This window comes from Oncorhynchus kisutch, linkage group LG21 (genome assembly GCF_002021735.2).
Source record: "Oncorhynchus kisutch isolate 150728-3 linkage group LG21, Okis_V2, whole genome shotgun sequence".
Lineage (NCBI taxonomy): Eukaryota > Metazoa > Chordata > Actinopteri > Salmoniformes > Salmonidae > Oncorhynchus > Oncorhynchus kisutch.
This window is the reverse complement of record NC_034194.2, coordinates 3,715,047-3,740,914: the sequence shown is the minus strand read 5'-3', so window position 1 is coordinate 3,740,914 and position 25,868 is coordinate 3,715,047. Positions and strand designations below refer to the sequence as shown.

The 25,868-nt window shown below is 41.8% G+C and overlaps 1 protein-coding gene across 2 annotated transcripts in view; it reads right to left on the bottom strand.

The window, feature by feature from the left end:
- Positions 1-12,050: 12,050 nt before the first annotated feature.
- Positions 12,051-25,868, bottom strand: part of LOC109866276 (protein sel-1 homolog 1) — a 79,966-nt gene continuing 66,148 nt past the window's right edge. Inside the window, exons 18-21 of one of the 2 annotated variants that reach the window (XM_020454849.2) lie at positions 17,150-17,224; positions 15,043-15,215; positions 14,837-14,965; positions 12,051-14,571 (exon numbers count right to left, since the gene is read on the bottom strand). In XM_020454849.2, coding sequence (XP_020310438.1) covers positions 14,326-14,571; positions 14,837-14,965; positions 15,043-15,215; positions 17,150-17,224 — 623 coding nt within the window. In that variant the 3' untranslated portion in view covers positions 12,051-14,325. The remainder of the gene's footprint in view (positions 14,572-14,836; positions 14,966-15,042; positions 15,216-17,149; positions 17,225-25,868) is intronic. The other variant, XM_020454850.2, reaches the window with a different exon arrangement.

Below are 25,868 nucleotides of genomic sequence, written 5' to 3'. Positions count from 1 at the left end.
TAAAGACCAGCAGTCGATTATTTTAACCATTATTAGGCCTACAGTATTGTAGCCTACTGTATCTGATGATCGTGTTTGCGAATAGCACTGTCCGTGACTAAAATCTCGAAGTCTACCAATATTTTTAATGTCTTCAGTAGATTTTCCCTTCCTCCTTAAATGTGAAATATCCCACAAGATTATTTGACGACATCAACAATCAAATGTCTCTTTCCGCAATAGTATGAATGATGTGAATGGAACATTTATACATTTGACTGAATACCAGAAACATTGAATATACAAGCGGCTTAAATCACACACGTGTTATTCTGTTTTTCAAAATTAGCTGCATTTTGTGAGTTATGAGAGCACATTAAAAGACTTACTGAGTCTGTTTTGCAGAGTGTGAATTACACCATGACATTCTGGTGGGGATCTCTATTGAGCGCCCGGAATTTTTTTTTTATGGGCCTAATAATAATACCCCCTAGAGTTGATTGACGCACCGGTCTAAGTAACATAATAAAACCTATCTCCATCAAAATCAGTCAGTTTAAGCGAAATATCTTTTTTGTTGCATTGGATGCGTCTCAATCCACTGCATCCGCGGATGTTGTGGTTCTGCGGTGAAAGGTGGCAGAGGTAGAGCGGTGTTTGTCAGAAAATCTCACAAAAACGTCTGTAGCGTCTGAATGGTTGTGACCACCATGGAAAGGGGAGATTTTCACGAACAAGATGTTGGTCTCCATTTTGCTCAATGACTCGTCTGAGGTTAACCAGTATCGGTTTCAGAAAAATTATGGAAGTATGAAGGTAGTTTTGTGCCTACCCAAAAAAGGGGTTAAATATATAGTGGGGCAAAAAAGTATTTAGTCAGCCACCAATTGTGCAAGTTCTCCAACTTAAGAAGATGAGAGAGGCCTGTAATTTTCAACATAGGTACACTTCAACTATGACAGACAAAATGAGAAAAAAATTCCAGAATCACATTGTAGGATTTTTTATGAATGTATTTGCAAATTATGGTGGAAAATAAGTATTTGTTTATTTACTTTTTACTTTTTTTTACCATTCATGAATGTTTTAATCTATGTGTTTTTCTGGGCTAGAGTAGTATCTAACGGGCCCCTAAAATTCCAAATTAAATGACTAAATGATCCAGTATGACCATCTTAAAACAATTCCATGTCACTTACACTCCCCTCCAACAGCTTAGACTTTTAAGAAATAAAGACATAAATTAAATGGTAGAAATTGACTACCTTTTAATGTGGCACACACAACAAAACATATCTTTTGATTGTCAAATAATCACTTCCAAAAGTAGTGCATGTTCGCCCACTTCAAAAGAATTCTTACTTACTAGACTAGGCTACAATGAACTACCGGTAGACAGTGAAGTGGTAAAAAGGTGTTAAAAAATATATTGAAAAAGTAACGCTCCCTATACTTTCAGTGCATTTTTCTGAAAAAGGTGGGTAAGAGGCGCTTACTTGCATTTACCCTCCACTAGGCCTACACCACTGCTGGTAGCCTACCCTCACAGCCGAAGCAATTTTACACACAGAACAGGTAAGCCTACATTCAATATAATGCATGAGTTGAATCAAAACAGGTTTTACATGAGTTTGGGGCGGAGGGTAGCCTAGTGGTTAGAGCATTGGGCCAGTAACCAGCTTGGGGATTGAGTCCCCAAGCTGACAAGGTAAATCTGTCGTTCTGCCCCTGAACAAGGCAGTTAACCCACTGTTCCCCGGTAGGCCGTCATTGTAAATAAGAATTTGTTCTTAACTGACTTGGGTAGTTAAATAAAAATGCATGTAGTCTTCACAGATCATGTGACATAAAACTACCTTTCTTTCCTTACATTAATGACATTTATGAGTGTTATTTGTCATTACTAAGCATTTAACAATTTAATTAGAACATTGAACTTAAACCCTGTACAAATCATGGATCTTGAAGATCTCGAAAAGTGCACTGTTAGTGTAACCACTATATTTGAAACAAATAGGAGAATGGTTAAATTAGCACTTAGAGACCCCCCACCCCAAAGTTTGACTTTTGTTGCATTTAGGGGAGCTAACGTCTCATTCAGCGAGAGGGCATCGCTGAGCAAGGCCATTGAGAGCTTTCCCCATTTTTAAGTAGTCAACTGGGTTGAAATTGCTATGGGTTAAGGAAGGATCACAGAATTCCATCCAGGTCAGCAGGAGGGATCACCCAATGAATTATACCCCTGAGCAAACATTCCATAACTGCAGGTGGCAGTAAATCACCAACCATGGCTTTATACCGGTTCAGACTATACACTCTCCACTTTTCAGTTTATTTATGAACTGCCAATACATTCATGGAAATAAAAGAATAAGAAATGTACTACTTTAAAATGGAGATGGCATGGACAGCGCCATTGATGGCTGTCATAGAAGACGCGATTACAAGGATAGGTGGTGTACCATCTTTCCATATCTATGTCACATTCATTAGGTACTGTTCGAAATTTCCTGGGGGGAGCTGGTCGAACTCGAGGTGTCATAAAAAAAAAAATTAAAAAAAAATGCATTCCCCTCCCCAACGTAAAAAACATTTTCAAATGACCCTACCTTCAAAAAAACACCCTCCGCCCTCATAGAATTAACTGAAAAAGAATGTTTGCGACCACAAATAACAACCGTAGTGACCCTGTGTTTATAAAAGTGGATATTGACTTTGCCATTTCAGCATAGTTTTGTGGCACAATTGATGCCACACAGGGCTACGGGCCAGAGGGTTGTTGAGAGTAGACCCACAAGTGATCCAAATATAATTAAATATTCAAATCACAGGGGTTTTGAGCCATTATTCAAATGACACTTTCACTCTAAGCCTAGAGTAGAATGTTGTACTCGCGTGAAAAGAGTGATACAATTATTCATTGCAATGTGGTTCGGTAGACTACTCTAAGTAGGATAATTGTGTTGTCCCTAAAGATTAATAGGGGAGATTTTTGAGCTGCGTGTCCCATGTTGTAATGCACTGTTCTTTCATGCTCACTTGGCACTTGGCCTCCACTGATAGACATTTTGTGCAGCTTTGAATGATTTTGAATGTATTTTGAATGTAAATCAATCAGGGTTTAGGCCTGGGCACAGCATTATTATAGCAACCACTTCAGTTATTCATGATCTTGTCAATGCTCTAGACCTGTGTTACTCACTAGGATGAGTGAAAATGTCCCTTCTGCTCCTCGACTGAATTCATTCTAAATGTATTGTCTGTTGTTGCTATCCTTTTGAGGCAATCCAGTGTGCATTGGTCAGTCTGTTTCTCTTTCACAATGTTAATTGTTGAAAATGTTGCTTCACATGAATGAGTGCTGACAAAAAATGATGTCCACACTGCTTCAGAAGTGGATACTCTGCGTCTGACACAGGACTCCAGAAATGGGTAACACCTGATCTTAGTTCACCTTGAAATGTGTCATTTGCCTGCAGCTCCACTATCTCACTCTCTATTCCAGCACGGTCAGGACAGAGGGCTGTGATGACTGGGGTTAGGGGATAACACTGGCACATGAAAGGGGTTCTCAATGAAGTTGAAAATCTCCTTGTACTCCATGATATCCTTGAATCTTGACTCAAACTCCAAATTCAACTCTTCCAACACACGCACAAATGCATCATAGCTAAAATGTTGCAGTATGTCTGGGTTGGATGTGGTGACTGCTCTGAGCTCTGGCTCCTCTCTACCCTTGTTTGTGTGACCTTCCTGGTCCTGTCCCTCAAGTCCATGAATCAACACAGGAAGGAGTAATGGATGGATAGTTATTTTATTTCCAAAGCTGCAATCATGGGGGACACAGACAGTATGGCTGAATGATTAATAGTAGACGGGATATAAATAGCACTCCCACATCAATTCTCCATAAATCTGCTGTATAATATACTGACAAAATAACAATTGAAATGTCTTTCAAAGTCATTGTGATCGTATAGTGGATTGAACAATTTCTAATTTACTGTAATAAATATATTGTTTCCATGTGTAATCTCATATTCACAACATCAGATTAAACTGTCATTCATTTTAGTATCAAAAGATCTCAAATTAACCTGAAAAATGACTCAATGTCACTCTTGTGGTGAAGAAATATAATACACCTAGAACATACCACATATTTTCCTGTCAAAACCAGGCTACTACGCTGCTAGCTGGTGCTCATAAATGTATAAAACATATACTTCTACACATTTGTTTACCTGCAATCATGGGACACAGTATGAATGATGTGTAGTAGACAGGATATAAAACAGCACTCCTAAAGAAGATGCATTCTCGAGTTAGCTACTAACTTCAAAGAGGGAATTTTAGCTAGCATAAAACCCACATGGCAAAATGAACTTCGGGAAATAACACAAGGAGTGGATTATTTGATGCCCAACCAACATTAGTTACTAACAACATAAATTACTAATGTATGATGTATAATGTGGATTTTATGATGTCATGTCAACTTCATACATTTCTATCCCGGGACCATTCAATGTCCAACTCACCCACAGCAATTCTCCATGAATCTGCTGTGGATCACCCAGAATCCGATACCTTTATCACTGAGTGTATTAGACAATGTAAACACACTAATACACCAGGAGGTGGCATAATACACATTTTCTGCAGGAATTTAATTTAACACACCGTTACACTCGCAACCAAATTCACGGATTTGAGGGAGGAGAGAGAACTATTTCCAAAACTCTGCCACCTCACCTCATTGTGAAATATCAAGTCGCCGCATTCTGTCTGGTAATCCTCCAACAACTCGCGCAATTGCCGGTGATTCAGTGCCCTCGCAATAATGTTCACCATGCGCACGACTTGCTACATAACATTCAGTAATTCAGTCTTCCTGATGAATGATACAATGAAACAATCCAGGAATATCCTCTGTCTCGTCAGGCCTATGAGTCCCTTCTCCTTCCCTCACATGTTTGGGGCGCCGTCAGTGCACACAGAGGCCAGATTTTACCAGTCAATATTATTATCAGCAGAAAATGGAACGAGGGCTTTCAGAATATCCACTGCTCCTGTTTGTCCCCGAAGGAGCAGTAAACATAAAAGTTATTCTCTGAACGACTCGTTTTGAGGGAAGCAGACCCAAACACAAAATTGGGCATTGTCACTTATCGTAGGTGCTTTCGTCAAAAACACCACAGTAATCAGTTCCTTACCGATGTCTTCTATGCATCTTGTTATGGTCGAGTCTGAGTTGCAGGCCCTTAATTTGCTTTAAAATAGCTTCCTTGTTTGTGAAATCGGCATACAACATTTTGACTGAGGCCAAATAACATTATTTGTCAAGCTCTGCATCTGTGAAGGCCTTCTTGTTCCTCGCTAGTATCCAAGCAATCTCATATGTTTCCTCTGTGGTTCTCTCTGCAACAGTGATAGTCCATCATTTGTTGTTCTTTGAGCGGTCCTTTGAGTTGCGTTATTTTGTTGTTTCTGAAGTTGCTTTGTGGCAGATATGTTTTGTCAAAGTGGGCATGGTGTGACTGGAAATGTTGCTCTCTCAATTTGCTCGTTTAAAACAATTGACTGCCTTCTGGCAAATAAGATAAAGTGAGCTAGTCCCATCATGCAGTACAAAAAAGTACTTGTCTGTCCACTTCTCTTGGAACTTTCTGTGTTCTTCATATCCTTCTCTTAGCCACCGGAGGCACGTTAGCTAGCTGCATTTCCCTGTCGCCATCTTTCTGATTTTCCTGGTTCTCCGGTGGTTGTTCGTTCATAGCCGTCATGTTCTTCTCCAGCTCTTCTCCCACATTTTCATTGTCAATAGATTTTTGTTTCTTTTTTACAATAAATCGATCCATGTCGACCAGACTGCAAAATTGGCTGGTAGCAAACTGATGTATCGATCGCTGTAGCTGAGCAGTTGTGCTCTATTTCAGCAAACGTTCTATTTCGGCCTTTCTGTTCAACAGCTGCACTACACTGCCATCTATCTGTCGTCCAGGGAACAATATATATATTAAATTAACAAAAGGTTGGCTGGACCTCTTTCAAGTCACATAGATCACATCATTATGCTCTTTTTGTTTACACAGCCCTGCTCCACAAACATCCGACATACCTAACATCACTGTCAAGATTTAAAACGACAAGTTATCAATAGGGTTGGTTAAATCTGGAGACTCCTTTGGTGCTCTTCGTGTGTTGATGTGTTCAATAATGTGCCGTTTAATGTGTTCATTTTAGTTCTATATGTGTATTAAGGTGCTATATACGTAGGGCTCATCTGGTAAAGAGACCTTGGTCTCAGCATTGACTCCCTGTCAAAATAAAGATTAAATATGGATGATTGCTAGTTAGCATATTACAGATCTGGACAAACGATCCCCCTGCCACTATTACTATGACAATAGACTGGTAGACTATATTGACCCGTGGTATAGTTAGTCTGTTAGAGGGCAGGGTAGACAGTTAGACTGGTAGAATATATTGACCCGTGGTATAGTTAGTCTGTTAGAGGGCAGGGTAGACAGTTAGACTGGTAGAATATATTGACCCGTGGTATAGTTAGTCTGTTATAGGGCAGGGTAGACAGTTAGACTGGTAGAATATATTGACCCGTGGTATAGTTAGACTGTTAGAGGGCAGGGTAGACAGTTGGACTGGTAGACTATATTGACCCGTGGTATAGTTATTCTGTTAGAGGGCAGGATAGACAGTTAGACTGGTAGACTATATTGACCCGTGGTATAGTTAGTCTGTTAGAGGGCAGGGTAGACAGTTAGACTGGTAGACTATATTGACCCGTGGTATAGTTAGTCTGTTATAGGGCAGGGTAGACAGTTAGACTGGTAGAATATATTGACCCGTGGTATAGTTAGTATGTTAGAGGGCAGGATAGACAGTTAGACTGGTAGACTATATTGACCCGTGGTATAGTTAGTATGTTAGAGGGCAGGGTAGACAGTTAGACTGGTAGACTATATTGACCCGTGGTATAGTTAGTCTGTTAGAGGGCAGGGTAGACAGTTAGACTGGTAGAATATATTGACCCGTGGTATAGTTAGTCTGTTATAGGGCAGGGTAGACAGTTAGACTGGTAGAATATATTGACCCGTGGTATAGTTAGACTGTTAGAGGGCAGGGTAGACAGTTGGACTGGTAGACTATATTGACCCGTGGTATAGTTATTCTGTTAGAGGGCAGGATAGACAGTTAGACTGGTAGACTATATTGACCCGTGGTATAGTTAGTCTGTTAGAGGGCAGGGTAGACAGTTAGACTGGTAGACTATATTGACCCGTGGTATAGTTAGTCTGTTATAGGGCAGGGTAGACAGTTAGACTGGTAGAATATATTGACCCGTGGTATAGTTAGTATGTTAGAGGGCAGGATAGACAGTTAGACTGGTAGACTATATTGACCCGTGGTATAGTTAGTATGTTAGAGGGCAGGGTAGACAGTTAGACTGGTAGACTATATTGACCTGTGGTATAGCTAGTCTGTTAGAGGGCAGGGTAGACAGTTAGACTGGTAGAATATATTGACCCGTGGTATAGTTAGTCTGTTATAGGGCAGGGTAGACAGTTAGACTGGTAGAATATATTGACCCGTGGTATAGTTCGTCTGTTAGAGGGCAGGGTAGACAGTTAGACTGGTAGAATATATTGACCCGTGGTATAGTTAGTCTGTTATAGGGCAGGGTAGACAGTTAGACTGGTAGAATATATTGACCCGTGGTATAGTTAGTATGTTAGAGGGCAGGATAGACAGTTAGACTGGTAGACTATATTGACCCGTGGTATAGTTAGTATGTTAGAGGGCAGGGTAGACAGTTAGACTGGTAGAATATATTGACCCGTGGTATAGTTAGTATGTTAGAGGGCAGGGTAGACAGTTAGACTGGTAGACTATATTGACCCGTGGTATAGTTAGTCTGTTAGAGGGCAGGGTAGACAGTTAGACTGGTAGAATATATTGACCCGTGGTATAGTTAGTCTGTTAGAGGGCAGGGTAGACAGTTAGACTGGTAGACTATATTGACCCATGGTATAGTTAGTCTGTTAGAGGGCAGGGTAGACAGTTAGACTGGTAGACTATATTCACCCGTGGTATAGTTAGTATGTTAGAGGGCAGGGTAGACAGTTAAACTGGTAGACTATATTGACCCGTGGTATAGTTAGTCTGTTAGAGGGCAGGGTAGACCGTTAGACTGGTAGACTATATTGACCCGTGGTATAGTTAGTCTGTTAGAGGGCAGGGTAGACAGTTAGACTGGTAGACTATATTGACCCATGGTATAGTTAGTCTGTTAGAGGGCAGGGTAGACAGTTAGACTGGTAGACTATATTCACCCGTGGTATAGTTAGTATGTTAGAGGGCAGGGTAGACAGTTAAACTGGTAGACTATATTGACCCGTGGTATAGTTAGTCTGTTAGAGGGCAGGGTAGACAGTTAGACTGGTAGACTATATTGACCCGTGGTATAGTTAGTCTGTTAGAGGGCAGGGTAGACAGTTAGACTATATTGACCCGTGGTATAGTTAGTCTGTTAGAGGGCAGGATAGACAGTTAGACTGTTAGACTATATTGACCTGTGGTATAGTTAATATGTTAGCCTTTAAACACAATCCACAACATTGTTCCATAAGGTATACTTTTATCAATTTCTTTTTATCTGATTTTACTGCCTGCATGAGTTAGGCTATATGATGTGGAGTAGAGTTCCATGTAGTCATGGCTCTATGTAATACTGTGCATTTCCCATAGTTTGTTCTGGACTTGGGCACTGTGAAGAGACCTCTGGTGGCATGTCTTGTGGGGTATGCATGGGTGTCTGACCTGTGTGCTAGTCGTTTAAACAGACAGCTCTATACTTTCAACATGTCAATGTCTCTAACAAAGTTGGGTAGTGATGCAGTCAATCTCTCCTCTGCTTTGAGCCAGGAGAGATTGACATGCATGTTGTTGATGTTAACTCTCCGTGTACATTTAAGGCTGTGTATTTAAGGCTCTCCGTGTACAATGTTTATTGTAACAACAGGGGCAGGCAAACGACAGGTCAAGGCAGGCAGGGGTCGATAATCCAGAGTAGTGGGGCCAAGGTACAGGACGGCAGGCAGGCCCAGGGTCAGGTCAGGCTGAGTGGTCAGGCAGGCGAGCTCAGAGTCAGGACAGGCAGGGGTCAAAACCAGGAGAGCGAGAAAAAGAGAGACTGGAAACAGCAGGAGCTGAGACACCAAACGCTGGTAGGCTTGAACAAACAAGATGAACTGGCACAGACTGACAGAAACACAGGTATAAATACCCAGGGGATAAGTGGGGAAGATGGGTGACACCTGGAGGGAGGTGGAGAGAATCACTAGGACAGGTGAAACAGATCAGGGCGTGACAAATGCATTAGATCTATCCATTGATTTATCATTGCTTGCATTGTCAGTCTGTTTAAAACGCTCATTGCTTTTTTTTCCCAGGGGCGTCTGGGAACGGGTGTCCTCCGTGCCATACCTGGCCAGAAGTGGACCACTTATTTAGCTTTATTATTTTCAATCAATATTTGTTTTCTTTCCTGGATCAGCTGATGATGGTGGCCAATATCACTAGACAACTAGCCTACGGCTAGACACCAATATGCATCCAAACCATCCAACAACTAGGCTATACTTTATTGACAGTAGGCCTATAAAGTGACTCTTTGGTTAGAAGAGGTTTTAAATGTTCGGTTAGAAGCCTTTGATTTTGCAATGGCGTAGGCCTACAGAATTTTGCCGGAGATGCCGGAGATGAGAAGCAGGTACAGGGAGTCAACATTTAATCAGGAACAGACAGGTAACAGAACAGGAACAGCGTCAGCACACGGGTAAACAAAGACAAACAACAAATAATGCTGAAGCAGGGAACAGAATGGGGAACCAGACATAAAGTTTAAGTCGAATGTCAACATACACTTAGGTTGGAGTCATTAAAACTTGTTTTACAACCGCTCCACAAATTTCTCATTAACGAACTATAGTTTTGGCAAGCCGGTTAGGACATCTACTTTGTGCATGACACAAGTATTTTTGCCAACAATTCTTTACAGACAGATTATTTCACTTATAATTCACTATATCACAATTCCAGTGGTTTACATACACTAAGTTGACTGTGCCTTTAAACAGCTTCCAGAAAATGATCTCACAGCTTTTTAAGCTTCTGACAGGCTAATTGACATAATTTGAGTCAATTGGAGGTGTACCTGTGGATGTATTTCAAAACCTACCTTCAAAAAGAGTGCCTCTGTGCTTGATATTATGGGAAAATCAAAAGAAATCAGCAAAGACATCAGAACAAAAAATTGGTTCATCCTTGGGAGCAATTTCCAAACACCTGAAGGTACCACGTTCATCTGTACACACAACAGTACGCAAGTATAAACAACATGGGTCCACGCAGCCGGCATACCGCTCAGGAAGGAGATGCGTTCTGTCTCCTAGAGATTAACGTATTTTGTTGCGAAAACTGTGAATCAATCCCAGAACAATAGCAAAGGACCTTGTGAAGATGCTGGAGGAAACCGGTACAAAAGTATCAATATCCACAGTAAAACGAGTCCTATATCGACATAACCTGAAAGACCATTCAGCAAGGAAGAAGCCACTGCTCCAAAACCGGCATAAAAAAGCCAGACTACGGTTTGCAACTGCACATGGGGAAAAATATTGTACTTTTTGGAGAAATGTCATCTGGTCTGATGAAACAAATATACAACTTTTTGGCCATAATGAACATTGTTATGCTTGGAGTAAAAAGGGTTAGGCTTGCAAGCCAAAGAACACCATCCCAACCGTGAAGCAGCATCATGTTGATGGTATGCTTTGCTGCAGGATGGACTGGTGCACTTCACAAAATAGATGGCATCATGAGGTGTGAAGATTACGTGGATATATTGAAGCAACATCTCAAGACATCAGTCTTGAGAAGTTACATCTTGGTTGCAAATGGGTCTTCCAAATGGACAATGATTCAAGCAGACTTCCAAAGTTGTGGCAAAATGGCTTAAGGACAACAAAGTAAAGATATTGGAGTGGCCATCACAAAGCCCTGACCTCAAAATTTGTGGGCAGAACTGTTAAAGCGAGCAAGGTTGCTTTCTCGATTTCCACCGAAGTTGGTTCCTCTCCTTGTTCGGGCGGCGTACGGCGGTCGACGTCACCGGTCTTTTAGCCATCGCCGATCAACTTTTCATTTTCCATTTGTTTTGTCTTGTTTTCTATCACACCTGGTTTACATTCCCTCATTATTTGACGTGTATTTAACCCTCTGTTCCCCCCATGTCTGTGTGTGGAATTCTTTGTTGTTACGTGTATGTGCACGTTAGACTGGTTTGCACCGGGTCATGTCAACCCGTATTTGTTTATTGTTCTTAGTGCCGTGTGTCTGTTCGCCGTAATGAAGGGCTCCATTTGCTACCGAATTCTGCTCTCCTGTGCCTGACTGCCCTGCAGCCAGTTACACATACCTTACAGTGGCCTACAAACCTGACTCAGTTACACCAGCTCTGTCAGGAGGAATGGGCCAAAATTCACCCAATTTATTGTGGGAAGCTTGTGGAAGGCTACCCATAACGTTTGACCCAAGTTAAACAATTTAAAGGCAGTGCTACCACATACTAATTGAGTGTATGTAAACTTGTGACCCACTGGGAACGTGATGAAAGAAATAAAAGCTGAAATAAATAATTTTCTCCACTATTATTCTGACATTTCACATTCTTAAAATAAAGTGGTGATCCTAACTGACCTAAAACAGGATTAAATGTCAGGGATTGTGAAAAGTTTAAATTCAGCCGTTTCCAGCTAGTCATTTACAACATTAACAATGTCTACACTATATTTCTGAACAATTTGATGTTATTTTAAATGGACAAAAATTGTGCTTTTCTTTCAAAAACAAGGACATTTCTGAGTGACCCCAAACTTCTGAACGTTAGTGAATCTCTATAGATCATTATTCATAAACTATAAACATTGATGGTAAAATGCAAATTTTTCATCGACCTGGACCAGTATTATATTGCAGACAGAGCGAAATAGTATGTAGCCTGTTATTTTATTACTTGTGTTGATATCATATTCAAACCAAAGTGAGTACAGAGGACATCATTGTTGTGTTTTGGTGAGTGATAAGTCTTATTTGAAACTTCTCATGAAAAATCTGAATCATTCTCTTAACATCCCATTTTGTTCTTAATATACTGGTTCATACATTGAACATTAGTGTATTGCTATATAAACACGTGTATTCCTCTTTACCTTATGCAAAGGGTACATCCTCCGTTGGCAAATTAAATTGGGCACCAAATGGAACAAAACATACTGACACAGAGAGGGACTTGTCATATTACACATTTTTTGATATTTTAAAAACGTTTTCCAGTGTGTGCTCCAATGAACACAGCCCAGGAAATAGCATATAAAGGGCGTGAATGTTCTCTTTTTACATCAGTGGTATTATACCCCACCCCATCTTGCTTAAAGTACTGTAATTATGTTTTACCTTAGCACACAGCGTTTCCCATTGCCACCTTACACTCAAATATGAAGATCTGGGGCCAAATGTGTCAAGTGTGTTAGAGTAGGAGAGCAGATCTAGGATTAGGTCCCTCCTGTGCATAACATAGTCATAATTAATTATGATCTAAAACTCAAACTGATCCTAGATCAGCACTCCTACTCCAAAATAATTATACATACAGGCCATGAGAGTGGATCCATGTATATAACAAAGTCAATAGAAAAGGCAATGCTTTCTCCTATTGAGTCTTCACATGACACGAAGGGTAACTGGTCCTAAAATGATAACAAAAACATTACACAGTCACCGGAGATTACGAGAGCCTCCATCTCTGTTCCTGTCGCAGTTAAACTTCTGTTTGACTTATCAAACCAAACAGTTTAAAGAGGAGAAAATTAAATTAACAATGGTGCCACAAATGTACTACCAATTACTATGTACCTACAATAAGATAATCATGTGTTAATGTAGACCGACTACAAACAAACACAGAGAATAGTCAAATTCTTAAGATATGCTACTCTTTACGGTAATATATTGTGCAGAGAGCAGTGGACAAAAAAATATAAATTTCTTCTCTATGTTTGCCGTAAAAAATAAATAAAAAAAGGCACAAAGGGTTAAAGAACACTCAGAAAGATGACATCATCATACAAAATGGGGCAACTTCCTACTTACAGACAACAGAGAGAATTACAAATCTGCCAAGACTGACATTATTGGCTATTCCCAATGTGTGTGTACCACAGGGGAGGATGCAAATTGTTACGTTTGTTTAATAATGGTCATCTTGGCGGCAGATTTGAATTCTGCTGTTGCTGTTGTATAATGTCCTTCTGTTAATGATGTAATCTTCTGAGTGTACCTTTAATTCTTCAGCTGTGTGCACCACTACCAGGCACATACAGTGTAGAGACTGAAGGGTTTCTACAACCTAGCACTTTTTCAGGATTTGGGCTGTAAGAGAGCATCTATGGTGGGGATCAGCATTCAGCAATATCCCCATAATATTTTCCTTATTATATAGATAAGCGCTCAAGAATCCAACTTTTTGCCCGACCATACCATGGCAGAGCTCAAATGACTGACAAGTGATAACAATACCGTTCATTACTTGTTCCACTCAAACAAGAAGGCTGCCCAAAGCTCAGCTCTGTTTTGAACTGGATGTCAAAAAAATGAGCAAGTTAATGTTTCCTTCATTAATTCAACATAATATGCTAACAAAACAAGTTCCTGTTTGCCAAAAAAATATTTAGCACAAAAAAAGCATGCTGGAACAAAAACTTGCTTGATAAAGAATGTTTGCTTATGTTCCCTAACAAATCATTTCCTACAGACAAGGAGATGAAGCTAACTTAGCGTGTGGAGTTCCAATTGCTGCCAATCTCAAATCTGTTGTTTTTGCAAGGTGTGTGTATTGTTTCTGGTATCGTATTTGCTGATAAGGAAAGTTGTAACCTTTAAACACCTACATAAAATCAGAAAAAATATCTGGTAACCACTACCAGAGCACACAAAACAAGACTGTTTAATTTACAGATTGGATGATAATTAAAGGGATAGTTCGGAATTTTGGCAATGAAGTCCTTTATCTACTTCCTCAGTCAGATGAACTTGTGGACACCATTTTTATGTCTAACTTCCAGTATGCAGGAAGTTAGAGGTAATTTTGGAAGCCAAGGCTAATTAGCGTTAGCGCAATAATTGGAAGTCTACAGGAACAGCATATTAGCATATTAGCGGTTCCCATAGACTTCCAGTCATTGCTCTAATGCTAGTAGCAATTGCTCACTGCTGCTCCTCTTCGGCCTGGGGTGGGACCTCGGGCTGAACCTGGTCCTCAGGTTGGGGCTGCTCCTGGGGGGGCCTGGCTGGGGCCGGGAGAGGAGGGGGCCGCGGAGGCACAGCCTGATGCTGTCTCTGGCGGTATGCGATGACAGTGCCCAGAAGCAGGGCGATGACCGTCATGAGGTAGAGGTCCCACTCGGGGCCCAGGAGCTGGTCAAGGTCCACCTGACTGACCAGCTCAGTCATCTGGTGGAGGGGGGATGGAGCGAGGAGGGAGGGGGAGAAATTAAGAGGGAGGTCAGAGGAAGAGGGAGCAGAAAGAAAGAACATTGATTACATTTAACAAACAGTAGAATCCCATGAATCCTGTACAAATGTAGTAAACTACAACTAGCCTAAGTTTGCCTCAAACATTGAGCCTGGCCCCCACGAGTTGAAATAGAAACGACTGAGGAAACTGAATCTCCCAGAGTCACCCGGGTCCAGGAAGCGCTCTGTACTGTACACTCACGTTGAGGTCGTGCATGTGCTGCAGGGTGTAGACCAGGCCCAGTTTACACAGAGCCAAGAAGACGGGCACCTGGGCGTCGGGACTGGCCTCGGCAGCCATGTCATAGAAACGCTTGGCCAGGTGGATGTCCTACACCAGGCGGAAAGATCGAGAGTTACATGGTTGTGTGCGTATATTAATGTGTGCGCATGTGTGTGTTTGCCCACCTGTTTGATGCCCAGGCCTTTCTCATGCATGTAGCCCAAGTTGAACATGGCCTGAGCACTGTGCTGCTGCTCCGAGGCCAGCCTATAGTGGATGACAGCAGTCTCGTAGTCCACATCAGTACCATAACCGTAGAAATGGTAGTCCCCAAGCTTTATTCTAGCCACAGTATAACCTGGGTAACACAGTTAGACATATAGTACCCACGTCAGTGCCGTAACCGTACACACATCAATATCATAACCGTAGAAGGGGTAGTCCCCCAGCTTTATCCTAGCCACTGTATAAACTAGGCCCAGTTTTTCAAACCAAATGTCATGGGATCATATATCAAATCACATTTGATTGAGTTTGAGTTTATTTTTTATTTTTACAGGGACAGTGCACATTAATCAACGTTTCAGTAAAAGTGCCGGTTTTAGCCAGCCGGCTAATTTTCAACCGCAGTCCCTGGGCAGGTTATTAAAAACAATTACAATATAGACAATAGCAACATAGAACAAGCAAGACATAGCAACATAGGACAAGCAAGACATAGCATACAGACAGAGCAACATAGGACAAGCAAGACGTAGCATACAGACAGAGCAGCATTGGTCACATACACACGGTTAGCAAATGTTATTGTGAGTGTAGTGAAATGCTTGTGCTTCTAGTTCCAACAATGCAGCAATATCTAACAAGTAATCTAACAATTCCACAACAACTACCTAATACACACAAATCTAAGTAAAGGAATGGAATAAGAATATATACATATAAATATATGGCTGAGCAGTGACAGAGCTCATATGAAATGAGTAACGCAAGAAATGTAAACATTATTAAAGTGACTAGTGATCCATTTATTAAAGTGGCTAATGATTTCAAGTCTGAATGAAGGCAGCAGCCTCTCAATGTTAGTGATGGCTGTTTAACAGTCTGATGGCCTTGAGATAGAAGCTGTTTTTCAGTCTCTCGGTCCCAGCTTTGATGCACCTGTCCTGACCTCGTCCTCTGGATGATAGAGAGGTGAACAGGCAGTGGGTAGTTGTTGTCCTTTATGATCTTTTTATACAACATGTTCTCTCTGCTACCGCATGGCAAGCAGTACCGGAGTGCCAAGTCTAGGTCCAAGAGGCTTCTAAAGAGCTTCTACCCCCAAGCCATAAGACTGTTCTCTCTGCTACCGCATGGCAAGCAGTACCGGAGTGCCAAGTCTAGGTCCAAGAGGCTTCTAAAGAGCTTCTACCCCCAAGCCATAAGACTGTTCTCTCTGCTACCGCACGGCAAGCAGTACCGGAGTGCCAAGTCTAGGTCCAAGAGGCTTCTAAAGAGCTTCTACCCCCAAGCCATAAGACTTCAGAACATCTAATCAAATGGCTACCCAGACTAATTGCATTGTCCCCCCCCTCCTCTTTTACACCGCTGCTACTCTCTGTTGTCATCTATGCATAGTCACTTTAATAACTCTACCTACAGTTGAAGTCGGAAGTTTACATACACCTCAGCCAAATACATTCAAATTCAGCTTTTCACAATTCCTGACATTTAATCCTAGTAAAAATTCCCTGTCTTAGGTCAGTTAAGATCACCCCTTTATTTTAAGAATGTTGTTATTTACTGCTGCTCTTTAATTACTTGTCACTTTTATTTATTTTATTTCTTATCCGTATTTTTTAAAACTGCACTGTTGGTTAGGGGCTTGTAAGTAAGCATTTCACTGTAAGGTCTACACCTGTTGTATTCGGCGCATGTGACTAATACAATTTTATTTGATTTTACATTATATTTATTGTAGCATATAATGTGATATGTTGGAGATTTTCTTCCATTTTGTCACATGATCATTTTAATGTGGATTCAAATGTTTGTTTTTTAACTGGGCCCCTGGGTAACACAGTACACACGTCAGTCCCGTAACCGTAGAAGTGGTTGTCCCCCAGCTTTATCCTAGTCATTGTTTAACCACATTTGAACACACAGTACACATGTCATTACCATACGTTTTAATACCCCAGCTTTATCTTACCTATCCTTGCCAACAATAACTTAAGGGTACAAAAACAAGATGGTTGCTCAGCACAGCAATAAGAGGGGAGGGTGATTTATGAAGGAGGCTAGACCAACCCTGTGCTGCTGCTCTGGTCCAATGGAGGAGGGCTCGAGGGTACGTCTCGTTCTCACTGAAGATCCGGGCCTCTGCTTAAAGTGAGAAATAGAAACAAACACACACACACACACGGTTCAGAACAGGGGATGGTACCCAAATTATTATCCAATTGTTTCATTCCGAACAGAACCTCAATATTTTTTGTTCCAATAGTGCACTTTTCATATACATGGTAAAATAATGGTTAATAAACAACTCCAAGGGGTGCCCTATAAAATCAGTTTTATATTTTCCTTTTAAAACCGCAAGAATCGGACCCTTAAAAAAAAAATAGCCTAAAATGACACCCAAATATAACTGCCTGTAGCTCAGGACCTGAAGCAAGGACATGCATATTCTTGATACCATTTGGGAGGAAACACTTTGAAGTTTGTGGACATTTGAAATGAATGTAGTAGAATATAACACGAGATCTGGTAAAAGATAATACAAAGACATGTTTTTTGTTGTGTCATCATCTTTGAAATGCAAGAGAAGGGCCATTATATGACTTAAGAATCTAGGCGCAATTTAGGTTTTGGCTACTAGATGGCAGCAGTGTATGTGAAAAGTTTTAGACTGATCCAATGAACCATTGTATTTCTGTTCAAAATGTTGTATCAAGTCTGCACAAATGTGCCTAATTAGTCAATATACATAACTGTGCACTCTCCTCAAACAATAGCATGGTATGTTTTCATTATAAAAACTAGCTACTGTAAATTGGACAGTGCAGTTAGATAAAACATAATGTAAGTTTTCTTCCCATATAGGACATGTCTATGTCCTGGGAAATTACAACCTCATGTTAACCACATTAGAGCAAGTTAGCTCAACCGTCCCGTTGGGGGGGACCGATCCCAAAGAGGTTTTAATTTTTTTGTTCATAGAGAAACAACTCAATTAGATGCTCTTTCTGAACATCTGCCAACTGGATTTGGGTAAAGGAGAAGCTGGGGAGTGTATCGATAGCCCTGCGTGCCAATTTTTATAGAGGAATATTGAACTCTCTCTGGTCATAGGAACAACATGAATTTGTGCATGAGGCAGATGCGGTGTGACTCGAGTTTCACCATAAGGTGGAAAACAGTGTCCCCTCTCACTGGTCAGTCTCACTGGACGAAAGGATGGAGAGAGCCGTGATTTTAATTTTACTGGCCTGATGGTACCTGTTGCGCTCTCCCTCTCTCCGTTGAGACTAATGCCGTGTTCAAAACAACTGAGAACTTGGAAATCTCAGATATCAGTGCATTCAAGACAACTGGGAAGTCAGTCTAGGAAAAATAGTTCAACGGTCATCCAACTCTGAATTCCAAGTCGCTAGCATCTTTTTAGAACTCTTGACTTTCCAACCTCAAGATCACTGACATCATGACCTTGTTTTTTTCCCAGAGTTCCCAGTTGTCGTGAAAGCACCATGAACATCAAATGCAGGTACCATCAGTCTAGTAAAATAAAAATGAAAATTATTTGCAAATTATTTACATTTATGCTCAGTTATACCTCACAAGTGCTACACCAACTGATCTATTTTGTCATCAAAGCTTGAGTTTTGAAATATAATATGGTCCTGGGGAGAAACTTTCACTAGGGACAGGGGGGACATGACCCCCCTCACATTCTGAAATGGCATTTTTGTCACCCCCAGTTTTATTATTGCACTGTGATACAAAACAAAGGACCAGTGTTTTAGGACCATGCGGACACCACACCACGTGCGGACAGGCTGTGTGAAGGCAAAGCTTCTGAAAGGCTGGAGTATAGGACCGGCGAGAATAACAGAGGCAGCTGCTGTCTGTGTTGCGTATTTCTCCAAGTTGTAAAAGCAAGCAGAGCAGAAACTGGATACTCTTTAGTTCACAGATCTAACTGGCAAGTTAAACTGCTGTTTGACAGAAAAAAAGTTATTTATTCCCAGTACTGAGCTAGTAGTGTAACTGACATGTTACGTTAGCTAATGTAATGTTTAATCTCCTCTCGACTGGAGTGAATGAACTACTAGCAGCTGGTTAGCTAGCTAGTAGCCACCACAGCCAGTTCAGCTCTAGCTATCTGTCAGTAAGCAGTATCTAACAGCTGTTGTGTGTATGGAAATGTTTTCTAGCCTTTGTTTTGTCCCATTTTAACAGAAGTAAATTTGATGTACCATTAGTTAGAGCTAGCCAAAAGTTGTCCAACGTTAGCTAGCTAGCTCACTAACTTCAGATCTTATTTTTGCCTCAATCACAAAAGACCTGAATCAAACGATGAAACCAGCGGCCAAACGTATTGAAGACCGATATTCTGACATTTTTACAGTGCAATGTGAGTTTTTATTTTTCAATATAGAAATGTAATGTTACTGATCTGTCAGTTTACCTAGGTATTTCTCTACCTTTCACTACCTTTCACACTGACACTGTATAAACAGCTCTACACGCTTCACTGTCATGGTGCACTGTTAGTACACAACACTATGCTCATCATGTCTTAGCAGGATCAGAAGGTGACAGGTGTCTCAGCAGAGTCAGACAGCCAGAGAAGACCAGTCTACAGAGCTCAGGTGAATTTTGCAATATACAAAAAGAATAATAAGTGAATGGATGCAAAGTTCCATCTTGAGTTGATGGGTACAGTCTGGGATCTGGGAAAATGGTCATTTAAATTATTGAACCATTGATTCTATTCTTGGATAATATAATGTATAAATGTACACCAAAGTATGGTCATGCCTCATCTGAACAGGATCAGATGGTGACAGGGATCACAGCAGGGTCGGAGAACCAGGGAAGACCAGTCTCTGAAGGCGCAGAAGTGAACTTTTGCAAATACAACACTTTATTCTCTCTGTGCAGTAAACACTGGACAAGCAAGAAGCTTCAAAGACTGAAACTAATTTAAGGCAGTGTGACAAACTTCTAAAGTTGATTTCAAAACTGTATCAAGGGTTGATAGAGGCTTTTTTCGGTGACACAAAACATGTAAAACAAAAATGTGAGGAGGACCTGAGAGACGCTAATGATGATGAATGGATACAGATATGCACTCAGAAATGCAATTCCTCTGCTGGAGATGTAAAACATATAAGGGAACATGTTTCAATATGTTATGGTCTTATGAAGGCTGGCTGAATTCTGGGTCTGTTCTTTTATCTCAATATGTCTACAGATTCTCCCTTTAACCTGTTTTAGTTTGGTTGGAAATGTTGATACTGGAGACTTATCAGAAGAAAGTGTGTAACCTAGCATTTATAGCAGCTAAGAAACGCAGTGAGTTTAGCTTAAGGCTCTAGGGTAATGGCCCGTGTGCACCGATCCAGGATCAGCTTCACTTACCCTCCCTCATTACAGACCTTAGATCAGTGTTATGGGGCATCTTAATCCTATTTCTCTGGGGCAGAAGCTGATTTAGGTACTGTTGATGTAGGTAGTGTGTGTTAGAAATGTAGATGTTGGGGGTTGATTGTATTCTCTACCAAAGGAGCTGGAATGTGGTAAATGATTATGTGTTGCTGCTGCAGTTTGAACTGTTCTGCCTGCGGCTATGTTTTCAACTCTCTGGTAGAGATACTCTGAATGATCGGCTATGAAAAGCCAACGGACATTTACTCCTGAGGTGCTGACTTGCTGCACCCTCGACAACCACTGTGATTATTATTATTTGACCCTGCTGGTCATCTATGAACATTTGGGCCATGTTCTGTTATAATCTCCACCCGGCACAGCCAGAAGAGGACTGGCCACCCCTCATAGTATGGTTCCTCTCTTGGTTTCTTCCTAGGTTCTGGCCTTTCTAGGGAGTTTTTCCTAGCCACCGTGCTTCTACACCTGCATTGCTTGCTGTTTTGGGATTTTAGGCTTGGTTTCTATACAGCACTTTGTGACATCAGCTGGCTTTATAAATACATTTGATTGCAATTCATTGGAAGGTTGGTTATCCTCCCACAATGGATGGAAGAAATGTCAAGTTATGTATAACTAGATTTGATTTATTACAAGATTAAGGGTATACTGTGCAACTTTCATAATGTAACGGTCATCGGTGGAAGAAGAGGAGGACCAATGCGCAGCGTGGTAAGTGTTCATATTTCTAATAACGTAATGAACACCGAACAAAACAAAACAAAATAAAACGACAAACGAACAGTCCTGTATGGTGCTGAAAAAACACTGACCAGAAAATATATCACCCACCCCTCAAGGGTGAAAATAGGCGGCCTAAGTATGGTTCTCAATCAGGGACAACGATTGAGAGCTGCCTCTGATTGAGAACCATACCAGGCCAAACACAGAAATACCAAATCATAGAAAAAAGAACATAGACTGCCCACCCAACTCACACCCTGACCATACTAAAACAAAGACATCACAAAGGAACTAAGGTCAGAACGTGACACATAAGGTCGGGATGCCTTATGGATGCCGTATATGGAATATTGTACAACAAAAGGAGTTTATTGAAAACATGCCCACGTAAGGGTCGATATCCACACTACATGACCAAAAGTATGTGGCACTTGCTCGTCAAACATCTCATTCCAAAACCATGAGCATTAATATGGAGTTTGTCCCCCCTTTGCTGCTATAAGCGCCTCCACTCTTCTGGATGTTGGAACATTGATTACGGGGACTTGCTAAAATTCAGCCACAAGAGCATTAGTGAGGTCGGGCACTGATGTTGGGCTATTACACCTGGCTTTCAGTCGGCGTTCCAATTCATCCCAAAGATGCTCGATTGGATTGAGGTCAGGGCTCTGTGGAGGCCAGTCAAGTTCTTCCACACCGATCTTGACAAACCATTTCTGTATGGACCTCACTTTGTGCACAGGGGCATTGTCATGCTGAAACAGGAATGGGCCTTTCCTAAACTGTTGGAAGCACAGAATAGTCTAGAATGTCATTGTATAGTGTAGCGTTAAGATTTCCCTTCACTGGAACTAAGGAGCCCGAACCATGAAAAACAGCCCCAGACCATTACTCCTCCTCCACCTAACTATAAAGTTAGCACTATGCATTGGGGCAGGTGGCGTTCTCCCGGCATCCGGCAAACCCAGAGTGAGAGGGGTAACAGGAACAATCTAAGGCAAAACAGCTATTACCTATGTCGTTGCACATTGGCCCAGTAACGATACCAGGATCATTTGACATTGTTATGGAAAAGACAGACCAGTCATATAATATAATATGGGAGTGAAGTGTTAGACTCCTTGGTGAGATACATCTAAGCCATGTCTAAGGGTAGTGAATGCTAAAGAAATTGACACTATTTTCCAGGGATGGGGGTAGTCTTTTTCTCTCTCTTTGAAATGTTTCCTGAGGCTATGGTCTTGGGAGAGCAGTGAGTGAAATTCTGCAGTGTTGTTAGTATAAGAGCTCAATGATGTCGTGGCAGGTGGCAGCGTGGTAGGCACAGCTAGTCCCATGAATTAATCACAAAACATGAGGATTAGCTGATAACTACGAAATAATATAGAGCAGGTGTTCCCAAACGGGGGTATGCGCAATTCCCCAGGGGTACGCACAATGCCGTCGGGGGTACGCCAAATAAAAATGTGATTCACATTTTTTTAAATGGGGCTATACAATTGGGTGAGGGTATTTTCTCGCCTGAGTAGCTTCATTTCACTGCCAAAAATTAACTTAAAACATCTAGTGTTCAGTGAAATAACACCACAATGTCAAATACAGGTAGGCAATGCTGGGGGAAAAGGCCACAAAAAACTATACAGACAATGCCTTCATCAAACAAGACTGTTTCACGACGCATCAGTGACATGGCAGAAGATGTTTTGAAACAATTACTGCTTCGCATACAAGCCAGGGCCTGGCACAGCTCCTGGTATATGTCTGTTACGTTTATGGGGGGAGGGTCAATTAAGGAAGACATCCTCTTCTGCAAACCACTGGTAACCAGGACAACAGGAGAGGAAACATGAGAGGATATTTTTAAAGTACTGGACAGCTTTGTGTCATCAAATGGACTTTGGTCAAGATGTGTTGGTATCTGTACTGATGGTGCAAAAGCCCTGACAGGGAGACATAGTGGAGTGGTAACGCGCGAGCAAGCAGTTGCTCCCGACACCACTTGGGTACACTGCAGCATCCACTGAGAGGCTCTTGCTGCCAAGGGATTGCCTGACAACTTGAAAGACGTTTTGGACACTACAGTGAAAATGGTTAACTTTGTTAAAGCAAGGCCCCTGAACTCTCGTGTCTTTTCTGCATTATATGGGCAACGACCATGTAACGCTTTCACAACCCATTTTTTGGAATTGAGAGACTAGCTTAAAGTTTTTTTTACTGACTGTAATGGAAAATATGGCACTGTACAACGTGACGCTCGGGAGTAGGCTACAGTACTGGGCTATTTAGCTAAAGAATCCCCATGCTGTGCGGAAACGCGGGAGACTGGGGTTCAGTTCCCCGATGAGGAGGAAGGAGTAGGCTGTCCTTGTAAATAAGAATTTGTTCTTAACTGATTCCATGTGTGCTATTTCATAGTTGTAATGTCTTCACTATTATTCTATAATGTGAAAAATCCTGGGTTTAGTAGGTGTGCCCAAACTTTGACTGGTACTTGCTTAATTAATTTGATTATTAGTATGGTGTCTCTATTCCAAGAAAAACTAAAAACCCTCTGGGTTTATGTTTGGATGGAATGGAAAATATTACGCTGTACAACATGACCGTCGGGAGTACTGGCTATTTAGCTGCAGAATTCCCGTGTCGTGCAGGCACGCAGGAGACAGGGGTTCAAATTGCCGGCGGGGTGGAAGGAGTAGGCTGTCCTTGTAAGTAAGAATTTGTTCTTAACTGACTTGCCTAGTTAAATAAAGGTTACATTTCTACACCCTAATTTTCTAATTCTAATACCCAAACGGAGATTCAGTCAAAATAAATATCTCAATGATTTATCAAGACCAGTCCCCATGCTTGTCTCAGAGCAGCGTGAAACGGTGCTAAAATAGTTGTAGGCTATTGCTTCAAATCCTATTTCTTCTAACTTCAATATGCTCTTTAAATAAATAAGACATACACCACTTTTAACAGCACATTACACAACACTAGTGAGACTCATGTTGCCTACGGTAGGCCTAGATCGGACTTCTGTGCACGGCTCTGTGGCCCATCCCATGCCCCCGTATCTTGAAATTCGCACGCTTTCAGTGGATACAGCTGGAGAATTGCAAGGCAATCCCATTGTGCGCCACTCGGGAGCCATGACCAATATGACCAATATACACTGCTCAAAAAAATAAAGGGAACACTAAAATAACACATCCTAGATCTGAATGAAATATTCTTATTAAATACTTTTTTCTTTACATAGTTGAATGTGCTGACAACAAAATCACAAACAAATTATTAATGGAAATCAAATGTATCAACCCATGGAGGTCTAGATTTGGAGTCACACTCAAAATTAAAGTGGAAAACCACACTACAGGCTGATCCAACTTTGATATAATGTCCTTAAAACAAGTCAAAATTAGGCTCAGTAGTGTGTGGCCTCCACGTGCCTGTATGACCTCCCTACAACACCTGGGCATGCTCCTGATGAGGTGGCGGATGGTCTCCTGAGGGATCTCTTCCCAGACCTGGACTAAAGCATCCGCCAACTCCTGGACAGTCTGTGGTGCAACGTGGCTTTGGTGGATGAAGCGAGACATGATGTCCCAGATGTGCTCAATTGGATTCAGGTCTGGGGAACGGGCAGGCTAGTCCATAGCATCAATGCCTTCCTCTTGCAGAAACTGCTGACACACTCCAGCCACATGAGGTCTAGCATTGTCTTGCATTAGGAGGAACCCAGGGCCAACCGCACCAGCTTATGGTCTCACAAGGGGTCTGAAGATCTCATCTCGGTACCTAATGGCAGTCAGGCTACCTCTGGTGAGCACATGGAGGGCTGTGCGGCCCCCCAAAGAAATGCCACCCCACACCATGACTGCCCCACTGCCAAACCGGTCATGCTGGAGGATGTTGCAGGCAGCAGAACATTCTCCACGGCGTCTCCAGACTGTCACATGTGCTCAGTGTGAACCTGCTTTCATCCGTGAAGAGCACAGGGCGCCAGTGGCGAATTTGCCAATCTTGGTGTTCTCTGGCAAATGCTAAACGTCCTGCACGGTGTTGGGCTGTAAGCACAACCCCCACCTGTGGACGTCGGGCCCTCATACCACCCTCATGGAGTCTATTTCTGACCGTTTGAGCAGACACATGCACATTTGTGGCCTGCTGGAGGTCATTTTGCAGGGCTCTGGCAGTGCTCCTCCTTGCACAAAGGCGGAGGTAGCGGTCCTGCTGCTGGGTTGTTGCCCTCCTACGGCCTCTTCCACGTCTCCTGATGTACTGGCCTGTCTCCTGGTAGCGCCTCCATGCTCTGGACACTACGCTGACAGACACAGCAAACCTTCTTGCCACAGCTCGCATTGATGTGCCATCCTGGTTATCACCAGCAGAACCACTCCTTTATTGGGGGTGTCTTGCTAATTGCCTATAATTTCCACCTGTTGTCTATTCCATTTGCACAACAGCATGTGAAATGTATTGTCAATCAGTGTTGCTTCCGAAGTGGACAGTTTGATTTCACAGAAGTGTGATTGACTTAGAGTTACATTGTGTTGTTTAAGTGTTCCCTTTATTTTTTTGAGCAGTGTATATTGTCCTGCCAATAAGTCGTGCACAATTATAACTTTCTATTTAGGTTTATATCGCC